Source organism: Crocuta crocuta, unplaced genomic scaffold, assembly GCF_008692635.1.
Source record: "Crocuta crocuta isolate KB4526 unplaced genomic scaffold, BGI_CrCroc_1.0 scaffold129, whole genome shotgun sequence".
Taxonomy (NCBI): Eukaryota; Metazoa; Chordata; class Mammalia; order Carnivora; family Hyaenidae; genus Crocuta; species Crocuta crocuta.
Window position 1 is genome coordinate 5403447 of NW_027551571.1, and position 19013 is coordinate 5422459.

At 52.0% G+C, this 19013-nt stretch overlaps 1 protein-coding gene across 3 annotated transcripts in view; it reads left to right on the forward strand.

The window, feature by feature from the left end:
• ASAP2 (ArfGAP with SH3 domain, ankyrin repeat and PH domain 2) overlaps positions 1-19013 on the forward strand; it is a 169243-nt gene that overhangs the window by 136220 nt on the left and 14010 nt on the right. For all 3 annotated transcript variants that reach the window (XM_077751058.1, XM_077751059.1, XM_077751060.1), the window contains 6 exons: positions 6161-6255; positions 11982-12171; positions 13643-13728; positions 15174-15289; positions 16284-16351; positions 17463-17576. In XM_077751058.1, coding sequence (XP_077607184.1) covers positions 6161-6255; positions 11982-12171; positions 13643-13728; positions 15174-15289; positions 16284-16351; positions 17463-17576 — 669 coding nt within the window. The remainder of the gene's footprint in view (positions 1-6160; positions 6256-11981; positions 12172-13642; positions 13729-15173; positions 15290-16283; positions 16352-17462; positions 17577-19013) is intronic.

Here is a 19013-nt window from a genome sequence, read left to right on the forward strand (position 1 = left end):
CCAGCAAATGTTTAAGAAAAAGAAAGCCCTGCTTTGTAGTCTGCCTGTCCGTAGATGTCTGTACTCCTCCCATGGCCATTTTCTCAAATCTGTGTCATTATCAGTAACTAGCATGAGTCCCTGAATGTAACTGAGTTCACCGCACAAACACTGATTGTCATTGGCTTCAGAAACAGGATAGTAAAATGATTAGGAGCTGATGAGTTTTGAGCACTTATTACTTTGTTTTTAATATAATTTACTCAACTAGGAGTTTATATAATGTAATTTTAATAATGGCTCTTGTGAGCTGGTTGAAACTTGACCCAAGCACATCTATTAACACCTGCTTAAATGTATCTCAAAAATTAAACTGATGGCCTTCATGAGACTTGGCTACTAAATAGGAAAACACCAAAGAAGGTAGAAGGGAAGATGTTCATATCTTAGTGAATCCACGAGGTGGCTTCTGACCCCTGGTTAGGATCCTGGCCTTTATCTCCCAGAGCCTGTCTGCATCTCCTCACAGGGGGTTAACACTTGGCCAGGCACCAGCCTTCTGGAGCCATCAGGCAGAGCCTGCTTATGTAATATCTGCAAGTATTTTCCGAACCTGATCTCTGCCATAGTTCAGACTCTCCCTGGTCTGCCTCTTCCTCAGTTATTATAGACAGAGGGAAAAGGCCCCCAAGTCTTGTGGGGTCCATTCCCACCCTCTGCTTGCCCCTCCGTTCTGCTTGTGTGGTCAGCTGGCTGCTCACGGGAGGTGGGCATTTCCTGGCCCCACCCACCACGTGCCAGGACAGTGGGCCTAACGTCCTGCCCTGGACCCTGACCACTCAGCCCCAGAACCCTGACTGCTCGGCAACACATGGAGAGTGTTTGTCAAGGGTTAGGATTCATTTCTATAAAGCATAAGACGCTCAAGTGTTTTTGAAGCACCCAGGTTATTTTTATTCTGCTTAGACAGTTGGATGCTTAAACAGAGGATCTCCAGAAGGCTTGACACATAGACGTGTGTGTGTGTGTGTGTGTGTGTGTGTGTGTGTGTGTGTGTGTGTTTAGAATTCCGCCGGGCACACAGTAAGACCTGTGAAGGATTAGCTCCCATTATTCTCTACTCCAGAATGACTTTAACTGAATCCTCTCAGAGGAACGATCCACATGTCCTAATGTGTGAATCCACGGGGAGAGTCCGCTCTGGTGTTCTGCTGCAAGTATGAAACTTTAGCATGTGCAGGGCAGGGACATCAGGGTCTCCGGGTGAGTTGTTTGTCGTAGCATGTGTTCTTGTGCAGCAAATGTTGATTGAGCCTCCTTGTACCCTATTAGAGGAAATACGAGGGTGAACTGGGAAGTACCTTCCCAGCGTGTCCATGGCAGCAGCCTGGGCAAAGTTGCTTTACAGGCGCCGTGATTCTTTGTCCTTCAGGGCAGTCAGTCCTGGAGCCCGAATGTCAGGGTGATGCGCTGTGATGGGCGGGGACTTTCATTCTCTGACTGGCATGACACCCCTAAACAGACAGGCGCCCACCACGTAGATTGCCACTCCTATCCTCCCATATGGCCTCACCGTATTATTCGTCCTGGTAAAAATCATTTTACTTAGTGCCATAAATGATTTTCTGGTTTTGGATCTGCACACCGTTCCCTTAGAGGGTGTGCTGTGGAAACGTCATCATTTCCTTCTTTTTTTATTATGGTTTCAAAGCAGGCTTGACTTCCATGTTAACTGAACAGGTTTCAGCGGCATCTGTGAAGGTGGCTGGTTAGCAGTAATCTCTTCTCTCTACCTGCTGTTAGAATCACATCTCACTCAGTGGAAAGACACGCGTACGTGAAGCACTAATTAGTTCTGGGAGATCACACCCCTTGAACCTGTCCTCTATCACATGCGCTCAGTATCCTCAGATTTGAAAGCAGACTCACTTCCAGAAATGCTCCTGGTAAATACAGATTTTGGAAAGGTAGATCTTCTGCCCCAACACAGATCATTTTAGCACGGATTTCCAGTTCACACGTAAGATAACACCGTTGGTACCGGGGTCCTCGTATCATATGATCAATCTGACATCGTACATGAAGTTGGTAAAGGAAACTTTGATATTATGAAATTTTATTTGTGCCCATAATTTTAAAATCTTCTTCCACAGTCTTCTGTGAGCACATCCTCACAGCGGGAACCACTCTTTCCTGGGACTCCCGTGCAGCTGCTCCCAGGAAATTAAGGGCAGCAAAATACGTGGTACCAGCTACCATTTAGTGAGCAACTGTTATGTTTAGGCATTGTCCTGGGGTACTTTACATATACCGTGTCTGACCCAAACAAGAACTCTGTCTTTAAAAATGAGGCCAGGGCACCTGGGTGACTCAGTTGGTTAAGCACCCGACTCTTAATTTCAGCTTAGGTCATGATCTTATAGTTCAGGGATTCGAGCCCCACATCGTGCTCTGTGCTGACAGCGTGGAGCCTGCTTGGGATCCTCTGTCTCCCTCTGTGTACACCTCCCCACTCATGTTCTCTCTCTCTTTCTCTCTCTCTCTCTCTCTCTCTTTCTTTCTTTCTCTTCCCCACCCCCTAGAAATAAATAAATAAATGTTAAAAAAAAATTTTTTTTAAATGAGGCCAGAGAACTGAAGCCAGGATTTATGCTCTAGACCATCACACCCCAGAGCCTGTGTCCTTTTCTTTTTTTTTTATTTTTTTTAATGTTTTATTTCTGAGAGAGAGAGACGGTGTGAGCAGGGGAGGGTCGGAGAGAGAGGGAGACACAGAATCTGAAACAGGTTCCAGGCTCTGAGTTAGCTGTCAGCACAGAGCCCGATGCGGGGCTTGAACCCACGAACCATCAGATCATGACCTGAGACGAATTCCTACGCTTAACCAACTGAGCCACCCAGGCACCCCGACCTGTTCGTTTTAAATAACATCTCTGAATTTTTTTTTAACTACACACCCTATCAGAAAGAAACTGAACACCAAAACGTGTATATATAAAACAATATATAATTAGAGCTATATTACTAAGAGGTATATTATATAGTTCGTAAATTATGTCAAAAATAGAATTTTTAAAAGCTTAGGTGAAAACAGTTTTTTCCCATGTACCCCAGAGAATTATTTTGGTCTCTTGTTTTTGGAGGTAGGCATTTAAAGCATTTCTCAGCTCTGCCTGCCGGGGTCCAGCCCTCACCGCCCTGGGCCTTTACCCGTGTGTACATTAGAGACGCGCTCCAGCCTTCCCCACGTCTGGGATGTGAGGGCCCAGGAAATAACTCCCCAGTTTCCCGCATGGATTTGGAGCCAGTTGAGAGATCAAACGTCTGATTCATTGTTACAAGAGGCCAGATTGATTAATAAGGTTTGCACGTGTGGGAACAGCCCCGGGCTCGGGCAGGAGGAGCCCACAGCCCTGAGCATGGCGTCCCGTGGGTGTGGCGGGGCTGAGGCCCCCGGCCATGGAAGTTCTTTCCATCATTTGCCCACTCCTCCCCTCAGGGAGCTAAGAGCAGGGAAGACTGTCACAGCCGTAGGTGTCCCACCCTCTGGAAACAGGAAGACAGGCAGGAGGTTTTCCCCATCCTCACCCCAAACTCTAAAAACAATTTCTGGATAAACTCCAAGGTCTCAGTCCGGCTCCATGGGCTGGGCACAGGTCAATGCTAAGGGTCTCCAGAAACGTGTGGCTCTGGTCCCTGTCCTCAGGTGCTTCCGCGCAGTGAGGCAGAGGGACACGGGGTTCCACGCAGGGCGTGTGTGGTGTCATGGGCATTTTCACTGCCCTGCTGACACACACCTGTGCCGTCTCCATACTCCGTGCTCAGTGCAGACTTCTTTCCCGGCCCTTAGCACCGTGCATTTCTGTCTATTCATCTCTGTCTCCTTAGACTGCGCTCTATCTGGGGCGCCTGGGTGGCTCAGTTGCTTGAGTATCCAACTCTGGGTTTTGGGTCAGGTAATGATCTCATGGTTCAGGAGATCGAGCCTCATGTCAGGCTCTGCAGTGACATCATGGGGCCTGCTTGGGATTCTCTCTCCGCACCCCCTCCCCCCCACCGTCTTGCCCCTGCTGGGGCATGTGCTCTCTCTCAAAATAAGTGAATAAACTTAAAAAAACAAAAAAAAAGACGGAGCTCAGAGCTGTCCCCAAGCAGGGCCATGTCTCGTGCTCGGTACCAAGCGCATCTGAAGACTCGGTGTGCATGCGCGGACGGACCTGGGGCTGGGATTTGTGACGCTGAGTGATGTAGCACTTAACGTGCCCCGGACGCTCCTAGATCTGATCGGAGTCCTCCTGGAGTGGGGGGCACATGTGTTGGGGGCTGCTTACCATGCTTACCACCAGCCTTGTTGTTTCCTTGGCTTCTGCCCCCTTGGCCCGCTGGGACCCACACTTACCCGACAAGACCCCGCAGCTAACATCTGCAAACGCTTTGCTTTCGTTGATGACTCTAAAGGAGTCCTCTGCAGGCCGAAATATTCACTGGAACTTGGCAAAACTGTGAGGCGGCACATTTCTCTGCACTGGGCGAGCGTGACGCACGGATGCGGTGGCTCCCTGGACCAGCTGTCCCCTCGCAAACCAGCCAAGTCCAAGCAGAAGGGAAGCAGCCGATTGCCGGGGAATTCTCCTCCTCACGCCTCCCCCTCCCATCTGCTTAGCACAGACTCAGGCATGTGGGGCCCTTGCTCACGGAAGGGCGCTGTGGCTGGTTCTGTGCCTTACCTTCTGAAGGGAGACGACTGTGACTGGCTAGGGGATGGTGTCCGTGTTATATTGAAAGATGGGGACACTTGACCATGCCTGGCTCCAAACAGGGCCCCTGATACTGAGCTTCAGTCCCGGGTCGGACACTGACGATCCAAGAAAACATTGCAGGCATTGGGTCCGTGGAACGTGGGCATTGTCACCTGACATGGTTCTCGAGGAAACCGCAGTGAGGCCGCCCCAGATTTTGTCACCTGACAATGGCCTGAGGACCCAGGTGTGGCTGGTGAGTGTCTGGTGCTTTGAGCCATCTAGGACACTGTTCACTGTACCACGGACGGTAAAATTAGGAAACGCATCGGGCGCTACCAAGGTGTCCCACGTCCCTTGTCCTGCGGCGTCCCTCACGGTCCCATTTCACTGCTGCCTTAGCTCCCACGACATCCCCGGTAACGCGTGGCCACATCACTGCTCAAGAATAGAAATATCAGTGGCTCCACACGCCCTGTCATGCCATGTTCAACGCTGAAGGTGAAATACCTGTTCTCGTCAAAGCCCCGCGCCAGGGGCTGGCTTTCAGTTCTGTTTCACTCACCACAGAAGAAGCTGATCTCTGTCAGGTGCTGGGCTGGCCGCTCCAATAAGATGATTAAACCCCTGCTTTTAAGGGGCTCCTGGGCCCTCAGAGTTTGTGTGGTGTCCACTGAAGAGAGCACCAGTTGCCATACTGAGCTCCACTAAGACAAGCCGTGACGTTTGTCTCCCTGTCTTAGCTGCAGCGAATGCCCTGCCTCGTATGCAGGAAGCATCAGTTAAAATGTGTTCATTTAAATTTTAACGAATAAGAAGGTTGAACATTGGGCGAGGACCTTACCTGGGGAACAAGTCCATTTTTGTGCTTCAGTTTATAGAACGCTTTCACCTAAATTGTCCCACTTTGTTATTATTACAACCCAGCAACGTAGGCATTATGCCCGTTTTACTGGTGAAAAATCTAAACTCAGGTAAACTGACTTGGGTGTGGTCACAAAGCCAGGAAAGAGAACCATGATTTGAGCCCGAGTGCCTGAGTCTTGGCCTCCGGGCCCGGCACCCTCCGCTGTAGAGAGCCACCTCCTGGCTGGCATAAATAGATCTTTTTAGGTCCATCTCAGTTGGAACACAGGTGCTCTGGGGGGAGTGGATAAGGATGGAAACTGACATTGGACCAAGTTACTGCCCCTTCCTGTCCACCGAGGTGCTTCATCCAGGGGACATTTTGTGAACATTTCTCTCTAATAGACCTGCTGCTTATCTCTAGTTTTACAAGTGCCTTTGGGGTTTGGGTTTTGTCCATCTTTATTGATGGCAAACCACTTGATTGCTCTATTTCTTAGTGGCCATTAAATAAATAAATCATCATGCATGAGTAGTGTGTAGCAGTGGGATGTATTAATAATTGAGAGCCCTGAAATTGACTTCTGTTTTTGCAGCTTGCCAAGAATATTGGGAATGCAGGCTTCAATGAGATTATGGAATGCTGCCTTCCGGCCGAGGACTCAGTCAAGCCCAACCCGGGCAGTGACATGTAAGTATGCAACTGGCTGTTCTCATTTTCTGAGCAAAGACTGGCCTCGCACTCAAGCCCCGTGAGGCAGGACAGTAGCAGGTTTGGGGTATCTCAGTTGTTGCTTCTTTAGGGAATAGATCACCCTGGCTTGTTTGGGGTTTTTTGTAAGTCACCTTTCTGGGTTTCCAGATAAAAAATCAGTGTGGCTGGTTTTCTTAGGAAGAGGCCGCAGGAAAGCAGCTTTGGTCGATGTTCTTTGTCTGTGAAAGAGAGAGGACTAGTGTCATACTCACTGTTGGCATGCGGGTACCCCCTCACCTTCTGCGTCAGGGGTGTCCTCTCTCCTCCTCTCTGTATAGGTTCTAAAAATGTTTTTATTTTTATTTTTTTAAACTTTTTAATGTTTTTATTAATTTCTGAGAGAGAGCGTGAGCATGGGAAGGTCAGAGAGAGAGGGAGAAACAGAATCTGAAGCAGGCTCCAGGCTAAGCTAGCTGTCAGCACAGAGCCCGATGTGGGGCTTGAACCCACGAACCGTGAGATTATGACCTGAGCCGAAGTTGGACACTCAACCAACTGAGCCACCCAGGCGCCCCTAAAAATGTTTTTAATGTTTGTTTATTTTTGAGAGAGAGATAGGGAACACAGGTGGGGGAGGGGCAGACAGAGAGGGAGACACAGAATCTGAAGCAGGCTCCAGGCTCTGAGCTGTCAGCACAGGGCTTGAACCCACAAACTGCGAGACTGTGAGCTGAGCTGAAGTTGGATGCTTAACCAGCTGAGCCACCCAGGCGCCCTCTCTGGATAGATTCTGAGCCACATATCGTTTTCTGGCCCAGCGTCCTTGCAAATGTCGAGAGTTTACTGTTTTCTTAAACAAGAATTTTTTGTCTTTGTTTTACTTTTGACACATATCTGACCGAGAAGTTTTTGTGCCTCATGCATCCATCTGGCCTGACAGGAGATTTTCCTGCCAGTCTTATCAAACAGAGTGTAAATCACCGGCTTACACTGGTCTTTGGGCTCAAGAGGTAGATGGAGGAAGACCAGCAGGTGCGGGCCGTGGATGGCATGTCTGCTCCAGGTGGCCGGGGGGTGATGACCTGCTATTGTACAGTGCAGAGTGGGGCAGACAGAAGGAAGAGGGGGTGTCCCCGGGGCAGTTAAAGGCCAAACACCTGCATTCAAGTACTGAGTCTGGACCCCAGTGATCCCCCAGGAGAGGAGGAAATGAGAACAGTGTGATAGGAGAGAGTAGAAGAATTCATTCACAGAGACAGAATTGCCCTTGGAAGAAGGTAGAAAGAGAATGGCTGGCATAGGTGTCTTCTCAAGCACAGCAGGTGAGGAGCAGTGGGCAGGACTCTGGGAGTGGTGGTGTTCACACAGCAGGGGGGGTACAGGCCCTTGTAGGTGTTTGTAACCGGTTTGTTGAGACCTGACTTTGGGAAGCTGAGATGGTTTGACCTGCGTTCTTGTGCATCTGGGGGAGGCAGCAATGCAGTAAGAGAGCCTAGACATCCAAGGGCATGAACACACCGTGCCCCTTACACACCCTGTCAGGTGTCCAGTATCTGAGAGGATTCGGTTGGTGTTGAATGAAGGCTGCTTCCTGTCGGAATCCTGCAGCAGGTGCTGGCCATTGCATTTCCGGGGGATTGGATACTGGGCACGAGGCTAAGTTACCATCCTCTCTGTGTGAAGACCTGAGTTCCAAATCTGTGTTCTTACCCAGACCTGGAGACGCAGGCGGTAGAGGACGTAGGACCTTAGCCGATCGTGGGACCTGGGCAGGTTTGTGAGCTGCTCTGAGCCCTCTGAGAACACTCACCTGCTCACAGAGCCATAGGGACGGTCGTCAGCAGTGGTGAGGCTGACGTGGGGCCGGTGGTGTTGGCTGCTCTGCTCGCTCCCCCTGGGTGAGGGCAGCGGTAGAGGCCACGTAAGTGCTATGCACCGATCCCACATACCTTGAGAAATTAGGGTCCTCCCATTTAGATTTCTTTTCTTTTCTTTCTTTTTTTTTTTTTTTTAAATGCTTGTTGAGAGGGGTGAGGGGGAAGGGGCAGAGAGAGAGGGAGACACAGAATCCAAAGCAGGCTCCAGGCTCTGAGCTGTCAGCACAGAGCCCGATGTGGGGCTTGAACTCACTAACTGTGAGATCATGACCTGAGCCGAAGTCGACGCTTAATCGACTGAGCCCCCCAGGCGCCCCTCCATTTAGATTTCAATTGGAGAGTTACCCAGAGGTGAGCCAGCTGTCCCTGGGATCGCTGGGAGACCCCGTTTCACAAAGGAAATGTCATGGTCTGCTGTGCTACCTTTATATACAGCCTAAACAACATATCGGGAAGGTGCCACTCTCCCGAACTGCTGTAATATTGATCAATTTTGAGCAAAATGTATGACAAGTCATTTCTTCCAAGTACCAGAGGTGCTTTATAAAAGCAGAGAATTTGTCTACTCTGGGGCTAGATGATTCGAAAACATGAACATGATCTGCTTTGAATCCTTCAGTATAAACGTTTTGTCTGCATTGAAACACCCCCCACCCACTGCCAGCTGTGGCACAAATGAAAAGGAAGTTTAGCCCTCCCCCTTTTTCTTCCCCCAAAATGAGGGCGGATGGCCCGTGTGATGGCAAAATGCCACCTACTTGCACACTTGCTCGGGTGAAATTAACTGCTGGTCTCTCTGCTCTTGTAGCCTTTGGCTCGATTTAAAAACATTTCATCCCACTTGCTATCACACCAAAGTATTTACACATATTTCTCTAATAGAGCGCATCTTCCTGATTTTTGTATTTCCCACCACAATATGTTGCTTGTGGTGGTTCAGTGCACATTTAATAAATCAACAAGTCAAAGATAAAGCCCCAGCTCTGTGGCTATTTAAATAAGCCGATATTTTACTTGCAGATGAAAAGGAGTGTATGCTTCTGGTTTTATCTCAGGATGACACACCATCTGCAGATTAATCTGTTGACAGGGAAGCCAAAGGCCCTCTGGTGGCCGACGAATCCCCAAATTTTGGATTTGGGGGGCTGGGTGTGGGGGGCTAGAAATAGGTCGGCGGGGGAAGCAGGCTGATTTATGTCTGTTTATGGAGACAGTGCTGTTCCTTTTCTGTGATTAAGGGCCTCATGCAGGCGCACCCTTCAGAAGTACGGGCCTCTCCTGAACACATGCTGAATGTGTTGTCATTTTAAGTTCATTGCTTTTCTCCAGAATGTGCTAGGAGGCCCCCCGAGGAGAACATGGGCCCGGAGAGCAGGGCTGCCCTCAGGGAGCTTGCCTGCTGCGTGTGTCCCCTTGCTAGACTCCGGTTTACTTATCTGCACTGGGGAGGTGACAAAAGTTGACAGCATATGTCGCGAGGACCAAACGGGGTATGCGTTTGTGAGGTGACACACAGGACATCGGTTAGCACAGTTGATGCAGTCTGCGTTTCACTAACACTGGCAGTGAATGTCTTGGGTCAGGGTGGTGGGGAGAGAAGCCGCCCGCCGCTGGGAGCCTGGAGTCGGCTGCCTCCTGGGGCCTGCGGCGTTGACCCGAGGGGCTCGGTGGCTGACTGGTGGTGACGTGATGGCAGACGCGGTTGGCCCAGCCCTGGTGGCAGCATGGGAAGGAGTGGCCCCTGAGCTGAGAAGAGCCGACCAGCCCATTGTGGTCATTACAGCTGGCGTCCCCAGAGTGCTGGGCTGTCTCCTGTGACCTCCTGTCCCCTCAGCATGAGGCAATGGAGCCTGTGTGAGCAGCCGTCTGACCCGGAGCCCGGGCCCTGAACTGTGCGGGCTCCCAGAGCTGCCACCGGGCCCTGGCTCTTCCTTCAGCCTCCCATGCCCAATTCCTTGAAATTCAGTGTACTTCACACTTTCCAGAAGGGAACCAAGGGGATCAATCCTGCTGGGCCGTTCTCTGTACATCTGGTGGCCCAAGTTAAGTTTTTGAATTGTCAGTGGAACTTAGTTTTCTCTGACATGCTTTTTTTTTTACCAACCTTATTGAAATACAGTTCACATACCGTACAATTCACCCATTTATTTATTTATTTATTTATTTTTTAATGTTTTATTTATTTCTANGAGCCGCTTCAGATTCTATGTCTCTCCCACTCTCTCTGCCCCTCCCCCACCATGCTCTCTCCCTCTCAAAAAAAAAAAGTAAAACATTTAAAAAAATAAATGGGGATTCAGTGAAGTTCACCCTATTCACAGAGTACACATCCATCACCNCCCCCTCCACCTTTGCCTCTTCCAGACATTTTGTGTCAGTGGGATCACACAGTGTGTGGCCTTGTGTGTCTGTCTGGCTTCTTTTCTGTCACATGATGTTTTCAGGGCTCAGCCACGATGTAGCCCGTGTCGGAACTCTGTTCCTTGGTGTGGCTGAACAGCACTGCATTGTGCAGGCGGCCGCATGTGCTCCTCCCTTCAGCGGCTGATGGGTCTCTGGGCTGCTTCCTGACACGTCTCACTGGATCGCCACAGGGAATTTCTATTTAGTGTATCTCTCAAAACTCCTGTCTACATTTTTTGTTGTTGCTGCTGTTGTGTGATAAGGTCCTTGGAGTAAGATGCTGAGGGTCCTCCTGACCAGGAGCTACTGTTTTTCTTGCTCTCCAGCTTTAAAACTTATTTTTTAATGTTTATTATTTTGAGAGAGAGACAGAGGGAGGGGCAGAGAGGGAGACACAGAATCAGAAGCAGGTGTCAAGCTCTGAGCTGTCAGCACAGAGCCCGACACGGGGCTTGAAGCCACAAACCATGATAGATCATGACCCGACCCTAAGTCAGACGCTTAATCGACTGAGCAACCCAGGCGCCCCTTGCTCTCCATTTTTAAGTTCAGTAGGCAAGTTCCAGGCCCTGAGGACCTACTGAGTGCCCAGCAAATGTGTCGGTTCACGTATTTTTCCCAGTTCTATGAGGGCGTGTTGTACACATTTGCACATATAGGACTTGAGACCTAAGGAAACGAAATGCGTGTCCCAGGACGCACATGCCGTCTGGTAGGGGTGGGATCTGAACCCACACTCCTGGTGCCTTCCCTGGAGTGGCTGCCATTGTGCACTCTGTGGGGGAGGTAGTCTGTGAACACACTGCCATGTGAAGGCCAGAAGATAGACCACAAAAGCTGCCCATTTGTTCTGGTTCATCAGACGTGGGGTGCGTTTTCTGCCAGACACAGTGCCTACGAACGAGAAGATGACTGTCTTCACGGTTTTTTTTTTCTTAATGTTTATTTATTTTTGACAGAGAGAGCGAGTGCAAGCCAGGGAGGGTCAGAGGGGGGACAGAGGTTCTGAAGTAGGTTCTGTGCTGACAGCAGTGAGCCCAGTGCGGGGCTTGAACTCAAGAACTGTGAGATCATGACCTGAGCCGAAGTCAGATGCTCAACCAACTGAGCCCCCCAGGCGCCCGACACTCTCTTCACTCTCAGGGAGGGCCTCCCAGCCTGCCTAACCTGGCCAGTTACCTTCGGCACCTGAGTCAGGCCCAGGTACCCTGCACCTGGCCTTGCGGCCTCTTGTGTTGGAAACTGGAGGATCTCGATGCTCTAGGTGTCCCTGGACACAGGCACTGCCACGGTCACACAGCCAATTACTCCCTGCTCCCCACGGTGCTTCCTGCACGGAGGGCGTGGGCAGGAATTTTTTTAAATTGTTACAGATGATTGAAGGTTAGATATGTTTGAATAGAGGCCCTTAATCATTCACAAGGTGGTTATGCTTGGTTTCAGGAATGCCAGGAAGGACTACATTACTGCCAAGTACATCGAGAGGAAGTATGCGAGGAAGAAGCATGCGGATAATGCAGCAAAGCTCCACAGCCTTTGTGAGGCCGTCAAAACCAGAGACATTTTTGGGTTACTCCAAGCGTATGCTGATGGCGTGGATCTCACAGAAAAAATCCCACTGGCCAACGGACACGTAAGAGTGTGGCTTGCTACTTTCTAAAAAGCAAAGAAAGAGAGGGGAAAAGTGGCAGGGCAGTGTCATCCGAAATGCTGACCAAGTGGTATAATTCTCTGAAGGAAGATGGCACTGGGTTCTGGGGAAGAAATTGGTGGTTTATTCTTCTTCAACCAAAAATACAATGTCAGCCCTGGAAGGAAAGCCCGTGCCTTGGGGGAGGGAGCGTCTTCTCAGAGGCCGGAGAAGCCCGGTCTCCCGTGAGCAGGGAGGCATCCCTGGGAGGGGGAGCCCCTCAGCCTGTTACGTGCCTGCGCCCTCCTCCCCAAGGGAGCACGAGAAGGAGGGACACCCCCCAGTTTCCGGGGAGGGCCTTGTTGAGAGGGTGGGGTCTCAAGGTGGCATGGGATCTTACCGTCAGGATCGAGTCCACAGGAAACCGGTCACTAGTGTCACAGCTCGGCGTGCGTCCTAATTGTCTTCCACGGGCGACCCTGTAGACACACATTCCCTGGAAACCTCCTTACCCTCATAAGGAAGGCGCGGGATGCCGGGCGTTACCCCCTAGCAGCCGAGCACGAGCTCTGTGGTGCCTGATGCCCAATGCTAGAGAGAAAGGTCAAGCCCCTGCCCCAGGCAGAGGACAGGGGAGTGGCCCTGGCTGGCTGAGCAGCCCAGGCAGGTGGATTGGGGGGCGCCTCCCTCTTTATCCCATGTTCCCCATTCCATGGATATTTCCTTTGCCTCCAGCTCTCTCACCCNAGTGGGGGTCCTGTGTCCCCTAGTAGAAATTGAAGACAGTCTGGGCTTAGCACTCCTGGCCTTACCTGTAAATACAGAATGAAAAACTCTAATGTTGTTTTAAAAATAAGCATTTATGTTTATTCAGGAAACAGGTATTAAAGATTGGGCACAGGAGGACTGGGGAAACTTCCGGGGTCTTTGGACGAAGACCCCACACACACACATTTATAGGCAACACCGCATGTTGTTGGTACAGAGATGGGAATATAAAGATTGAGGAGACTTTGAGATGAAAGCCCTGAATTTCTCATTACTTTCTGTGGAGGAAAGAAGACCAGTCTGGAAATGGTCCCAGGGGCAGAGTTGGCTGTGGAGACTAGAGGGGCACCACATGTCTTAGAAGCGATTTGAGGGGCGCCTGGGGGGCTCAGTCGGTTAAGCGTCTGACTTCAGCTCAGGTCATGATCTCATGGTTCATGGGCTTGAGCCCCGCGTCAGGCTCTGCGCTGACAGCTCAGAGCCTGGAGCCTGCTTCAGATTTGTGTCTCCCTCTCTCTCTGACCCTCCCCTGCTCACGCTGGCTCTCTCTCTCTCTCTCTCTCAAAAATAAATAAAACATTAAAAAAAAACGATTTGAGAGAAAGAATAAAAGGCCTTTGGAAGAAAGATACACAGTTTTGCTCACAGTGAACACAAGACTGAATGCTCCCCTTGGGATTCTGGAATGTTTCTCTTTGGTCTTTAGGAGCCGGATGAAACCGCCCTGCATCTTGCCGTCAGATCGGTGGACCGGACTTCTCTCCACATCGTAGACTTTTTAGTCCAGAACAGGTAGGTGTTCCACCCTCAGGGGAGGCATTTGATTTTGTTCTGTGGTGTTTCTGAGGGAGGATCAGCTTCCTGCCTCACTGTGTGGCTGTGGGACAGGAAGTGAGCCGCCAGGCGCCAGTCCTGAGACCCTAGAGCATGGGGGCAGAGACCCTTCATGGTGTCTGCAAGATCCACCTTCGGGCATCTGGGACTCAGGAGACCTCAGATTGAGACATCCGAATCCGGGCCCCGGAAGGCAGACTGCGGCCCCCACGACCACCCCATGCACAGGGCCATCCCCATGCTCACATCCCTTGTGTCTCACAAGACCCAGGTGGGGTACCCTGGGCAGCGGGGACCTGAGCCACCTGCCTTTGCTGAGACTGTAAACTGCAGCACTGGGCTGTGGGCATTTTGTCCAGTTTGAAGAGTTGCTTCTATATTTTAATTAGAAGTTGCCTTTAAACCTGTGTGTTTGTGTGTGTGTGTGTGTGTGTGTGTGTGTGTGTGTGNGGCTCCAAATGGAGTGGAAAATTGCCCAGTGCGACAGTAAGGTCATATTTTGCGTTTCTGCCTTTTCCTGCTGTCCCTGGGGGGTTGGGGTGGGGGGAAGTACGGAAGTGGCCAGAGGTAGCACAACTTAGGGCCGGTCGGCAGTTCACTGGGCTCTGGAAGCCACCCGGCCAGCGCCTGGCGTGTCCCAGCGGCTCCGTGGACCCTGGATGGAACAGCTCTGGCGCCATCCTCCCCCAGTGTGGATTCTCGGAGCGTGAGAAGGGAAATCCTGGCTTCCTCTTTGCCAGAACGGAAGGAGGGCAGCAGGAAGAGGGGAGAGACCAGAACATGAGGCTCATTTTCACACTGACAGTGTAGCGGGTTCTGTCGTGAGGAGAGCAGTGGATGCCACCTCCTGGTGACTGTCCCCATCTGTCCTTCCAGGGGCCACAACGCCCTGCCGTCCCTCCTCCTCACATGCTTCAGGGCTCTGTCCACCAGTGGGTTGAGTGGCTTGCCCCACATCTGGGGAGCATGGTGCCTTTTGGGGTAACCCGGTCTGTTTTGCACTGGGGGGACCAGAAATCACGAGGCCCTGTCAGCTGGGTCCAGTCAGGGCAGCCCGGGAACAGCGACCTCAGGGGAGCTTCTGTCCTCTGGACCCTGGAAAGCGGCTCTTCCCCTTCCTGACAAGTGTCAGTAGTAGGATGAAAGCAAGCAGGCCCACCCTTCTGTGGGACAGGCCCGCACGTCACACAGGCTTCCCAAGGCCCAGGCNCTTTCTGGCCTCCGCCATCGTGCCAGTCCCCTGGTGGCCTTACGCCACGGCTGCCTCATCCGCACGAGCAGGCATGGCGCCGGGTCCCAGCACGCAGAGGAGGATTCAGAGAAACCCACCCCCCAACTGGGCCCCAGCCCCCCGGCCTGTCACTCACCATTCTTTCTCTTCTTCTGTCCCCGTCCCTGGCCAGTGGGAACCTGGATAAGCAGACGGGGAAGGGCAGCACCGCCCTGCACTACTGCTGCCTGACCGACAACGCCGAGTGCCTGAAGCTGCTCCTGCGGGGGAAGGCCTCCATCGAGACGGGTGAGCGGCCGCCCGGCCTCGGCCCGTGTCCCTCCGAAGGCGGGGCCTCCCCTGCCCGCCCCGCACAGCTCCTGTGTTTGACACCCGTCTCCCTCCTCTGACACACAGACTTCCCGCCGTTGGCGGGTGTTTTATAGGTTATGCGAGGCAGGGCGCAGGCCCCACGGATGTCACTCACGCGGAGATGACTTGAACAAGCTTTGGGGCGTCTCGCCCTCCTGTCTCCTGTCCAGAGCCCCCACCTGGCATCCGGTGTAGTCTCTTCCTGGCCCTGGGGTGGCAGGTGTACAGGCGGCGAGGAGACACCGTTCACTGCCGCTTGGGGCGCCGAGTCTCCTCCGCGTGGGACCCGGGTCTGCCGGGCCTTCCTTCTGCCTGCTGCATGGGACCCTGGCGCACTGGTGGCTGGCCTGAGGGCAGGCAGTAGTGACCGGGTTGGGGGGAAGTGATTTTGAAGACCTGTTGAACAGGGATCAAAGAGAACACAAAGAAGGCACACACCTTCTTGAGTCAAGTTTTCTTTTTTCTTTTTCTTTTTTCTTTTTGGGGGACGGGGTGGGTAGACAGATTTTCGAACAGGCTCCTTATCCAGCAAGAAGACCAATGCCACTGACGCAGGGCTCGATCCCATGACTAGGAGATCATAACCTGAGCCGAAATCTAGAGTCAGATGCTTAAGTGACTGAGCCACCCAGGCATCCCAAGGTTTTTCTTTTTCTTTTTTTTTTTTTAATTAATCCAACCTTGTTGGCAGAGGCTTATTTAGAAGAAAATGGCACAACTTGGGATTTGCAGACCGCTGAGGAGTTCGGTTCCGTGCCCGTGGCCAGCTCTGTCTCCCCGACCACGTACTGCCGCAGGCCGCGCCCCCTGCTCCAAACTCCCTGTGGGGCTCACGAGTCATGCTCACTTCCACTGAGTGCCGCTGCTCAGCGCCTCCTGGCAGCCCGCCTTCCCCCCCTTGTCGTAACGCCTCCATCTGTTGCCCTTTTAGCCAATGAGTTGGGAGAGACGCCGCTGGACATCGCCAGACGCCTCCGGCACGAGCACTGCGAGGAGCTGGTGAGTCTCCCACCCGGTGTGGACGCGGCCAGGGGCCCCTGCCTGACCCTCTGCAAGGTGCAGGCCCTAGAGGGGGCAGCCAGGAGGAAGCACACTGGGGGAGTCTTTGGAGAGGAGGCGGCCACCTCCTTGTGGTGACACTTGGAACGCTGGTGGGCTTTTGCTGGTTGGACATGTTGGTAGTGGTCCTGGCCCTAACGTGGGGCACGTGGAGCAGAGATCAGCGTCCACCACGGCTTCAGCTCATCTCTAGAGTCGGGGAGACTCCAGCTGGCGTTCTTACTCGGTTCCCCTGCCCTGAATCATTCAGATCGTTCCACGCCATCTTTTCCTGACCTGTTCTAGAATAGGCAGTGCCGCCAGAGGGCAGAGCCCACGGGCTTCACCAGTTGGGCTGCACCACCATGACATGTCATGCCAGGGCTCACTCTCTTGCTGTTTCCTCGTTTGTAAAGTGGAGTCCATGTACCAGTTTACAAGGTCGTTTCAAAAATTAGTGTTGTGCTCTGAAGCTCAAAGTAGTTGATATCCACTAACTCATTTAATCTCAATGGCCACCTATGACACGGTTTCTTCTGTTATCCCTATTTTACAGATGAGGAAACAGACACAGAAGGGTTAAGTAACTTGCCCAAGGTCACACAGCTACTATCTGGCTATGGAGGAAATTAAAGACTAACGTGCTAACACATTGAATCTAAAGGATTTGCTTCTCTCGTGTGTATCTAAAATGGAACTAGCTATCTGTTCCTGGAGAGCACTGTGAAAATAGTCATTCACATTCACTTGTCTTTGGGGCTGAAGCTTTCGTGCTGCCCAAGACCGGTCAGGTTAACAGTGGAAACGTCCGTTGTCTGTTGAGTTTGCTCCTGCGTGCGGTTGTCTGCACCTGCGGGCCGTCCTGGAGACCTGAGATAGCCCTGGCTGCCTACAGCACTTCACAGTTTACAGAACGCTAAATGGGAGTAGGAGATAAGTGTTCCAAGGTCCTCTGTGTTTTGGGGGTGGATCTCAGTCAGCCGGCCTCACCCCGGGGTCTCTGCCTCCCCTTACCCCACACCACCCCAGGCTGCTCGCCTCTCAGCAGCTTCTCAACCCTTCGTCCTCTCAGCTGACCCAGGCCTTGTCTGGAAGGTTTAATTCCCATGTCCACGTCGAGTACGAGTGGCGGCTGTTGCACGAAGACCTGGATGAGAGCGATGACGATGTGGACGAGAAACTGCAGGTCAGTGTCAGGCCGCAGGTGCCAGGGCTGTCGTGATGGGCCTCGTTCTGAGTGGGGTGGATCCTAGCGTCCCCTCTGCACACAGTGGCTTTGTAGAAAAAGCGGAGTTCTCTTTTTTGCCCACATTGATCTCAGCAGGTGTTTGGTCTCACCCTCCCACGCTGCCACCCGGCTCCCAGCTCTCACCATCGATGACTCAGGGGAACCTTCCTTGGGTCGTCATTGTTAGCTGCTCACTGTCTGACCTGAGGGAAAGAAATGGGGGCCCCGTGGGGTCTAGTGGGTTTTAGACGAAGCCCTTGCACTGTGCAGGTGATAAAGAGCCAGGGGCCCCCAGTGTCACGGGTCACATCCACTCATTGGTCGTTAAAACCTTAACTGGAATCATTAAATGACCTTTAGAGCTGTGGGTCTGACTTTTTCCTTTATCCAGTGGGGTTGTGGAAGCTTCGAGAGAAGTCGACTCGGCCACAGTGAGGCCAGTATTTAGAGACCAGCTTGGGGCCAGACAGAGGGCACTTCCCTCCAGAGTCCAGGCTCCTGCTCCTGACACTCTGTCTTGCACACCTGGGGGCCCCTGGCAGGTTCCCACCTTCACACAGGTCTCAGCGCCGAGTCAGACTCCAGCAGACGGACCCCAGAGCGCACACTCCTTGCTGCCGTGAAATCAGTGGGGAATGCCATGTAACATTTCCTTCTTTCTTTTCACATGTTTTATTTATTTTTGAGAGAGAGAACGCACACACAAGTGGGGGAGGGACAGAGAGGGAGGGACAGAGGATCTGAAGCAGGCTCTGTGCTGCCCCCAGAGAGCCCGTCTGACGCAGGGCTCAAACTCACAAACCCTGAGATCACGACCTGAGCTGAAGTTAGACGCTTAACCGACTGAGCTACCCAGGTGCCCTCCATGTAAAGCTTTCTATCGAGTGTTCTGATAGGCGTTGAGCGCATCTGATTACATATATATACGGCGTTTCCAAAACCTCCTTGTCTCTCCTCGCTTGTGGAGCAGTGAACATCTGTACTTACTTTGTGTTCAAATAAGAAACTTCTCCACTGAGTTAGGTAGAAAACAGTATCAAAGTGAGAAGAGCTGACCAATGTCATCCTTACCCACCTGACAAAAAGACTGGACACGTTGGCCCAGAGTGAGTACACACATTCCATTCTTGTGGGGACAGGACACAGCAGGTCACACAGTCCAAACAGAAGTCTGACAGCAAGTGCTAACACCCATCTACCCACTCTGTGTTTCCATCAGAGGGAGGGTGTAGTTCATACAGCCATGGGCTTTGTTAAATTTAAAATATGTGTGAAGAGCCACTAGCCATAGAGTTTGTATAGCTGAGCTGAGTTTGAGCATTTGGGTTGGCCAGAGCCTTGACTGGGCAGGTGGTCCTGTGAGGGGAGGTGGGCTGTGTCAGCCAACATTTTATC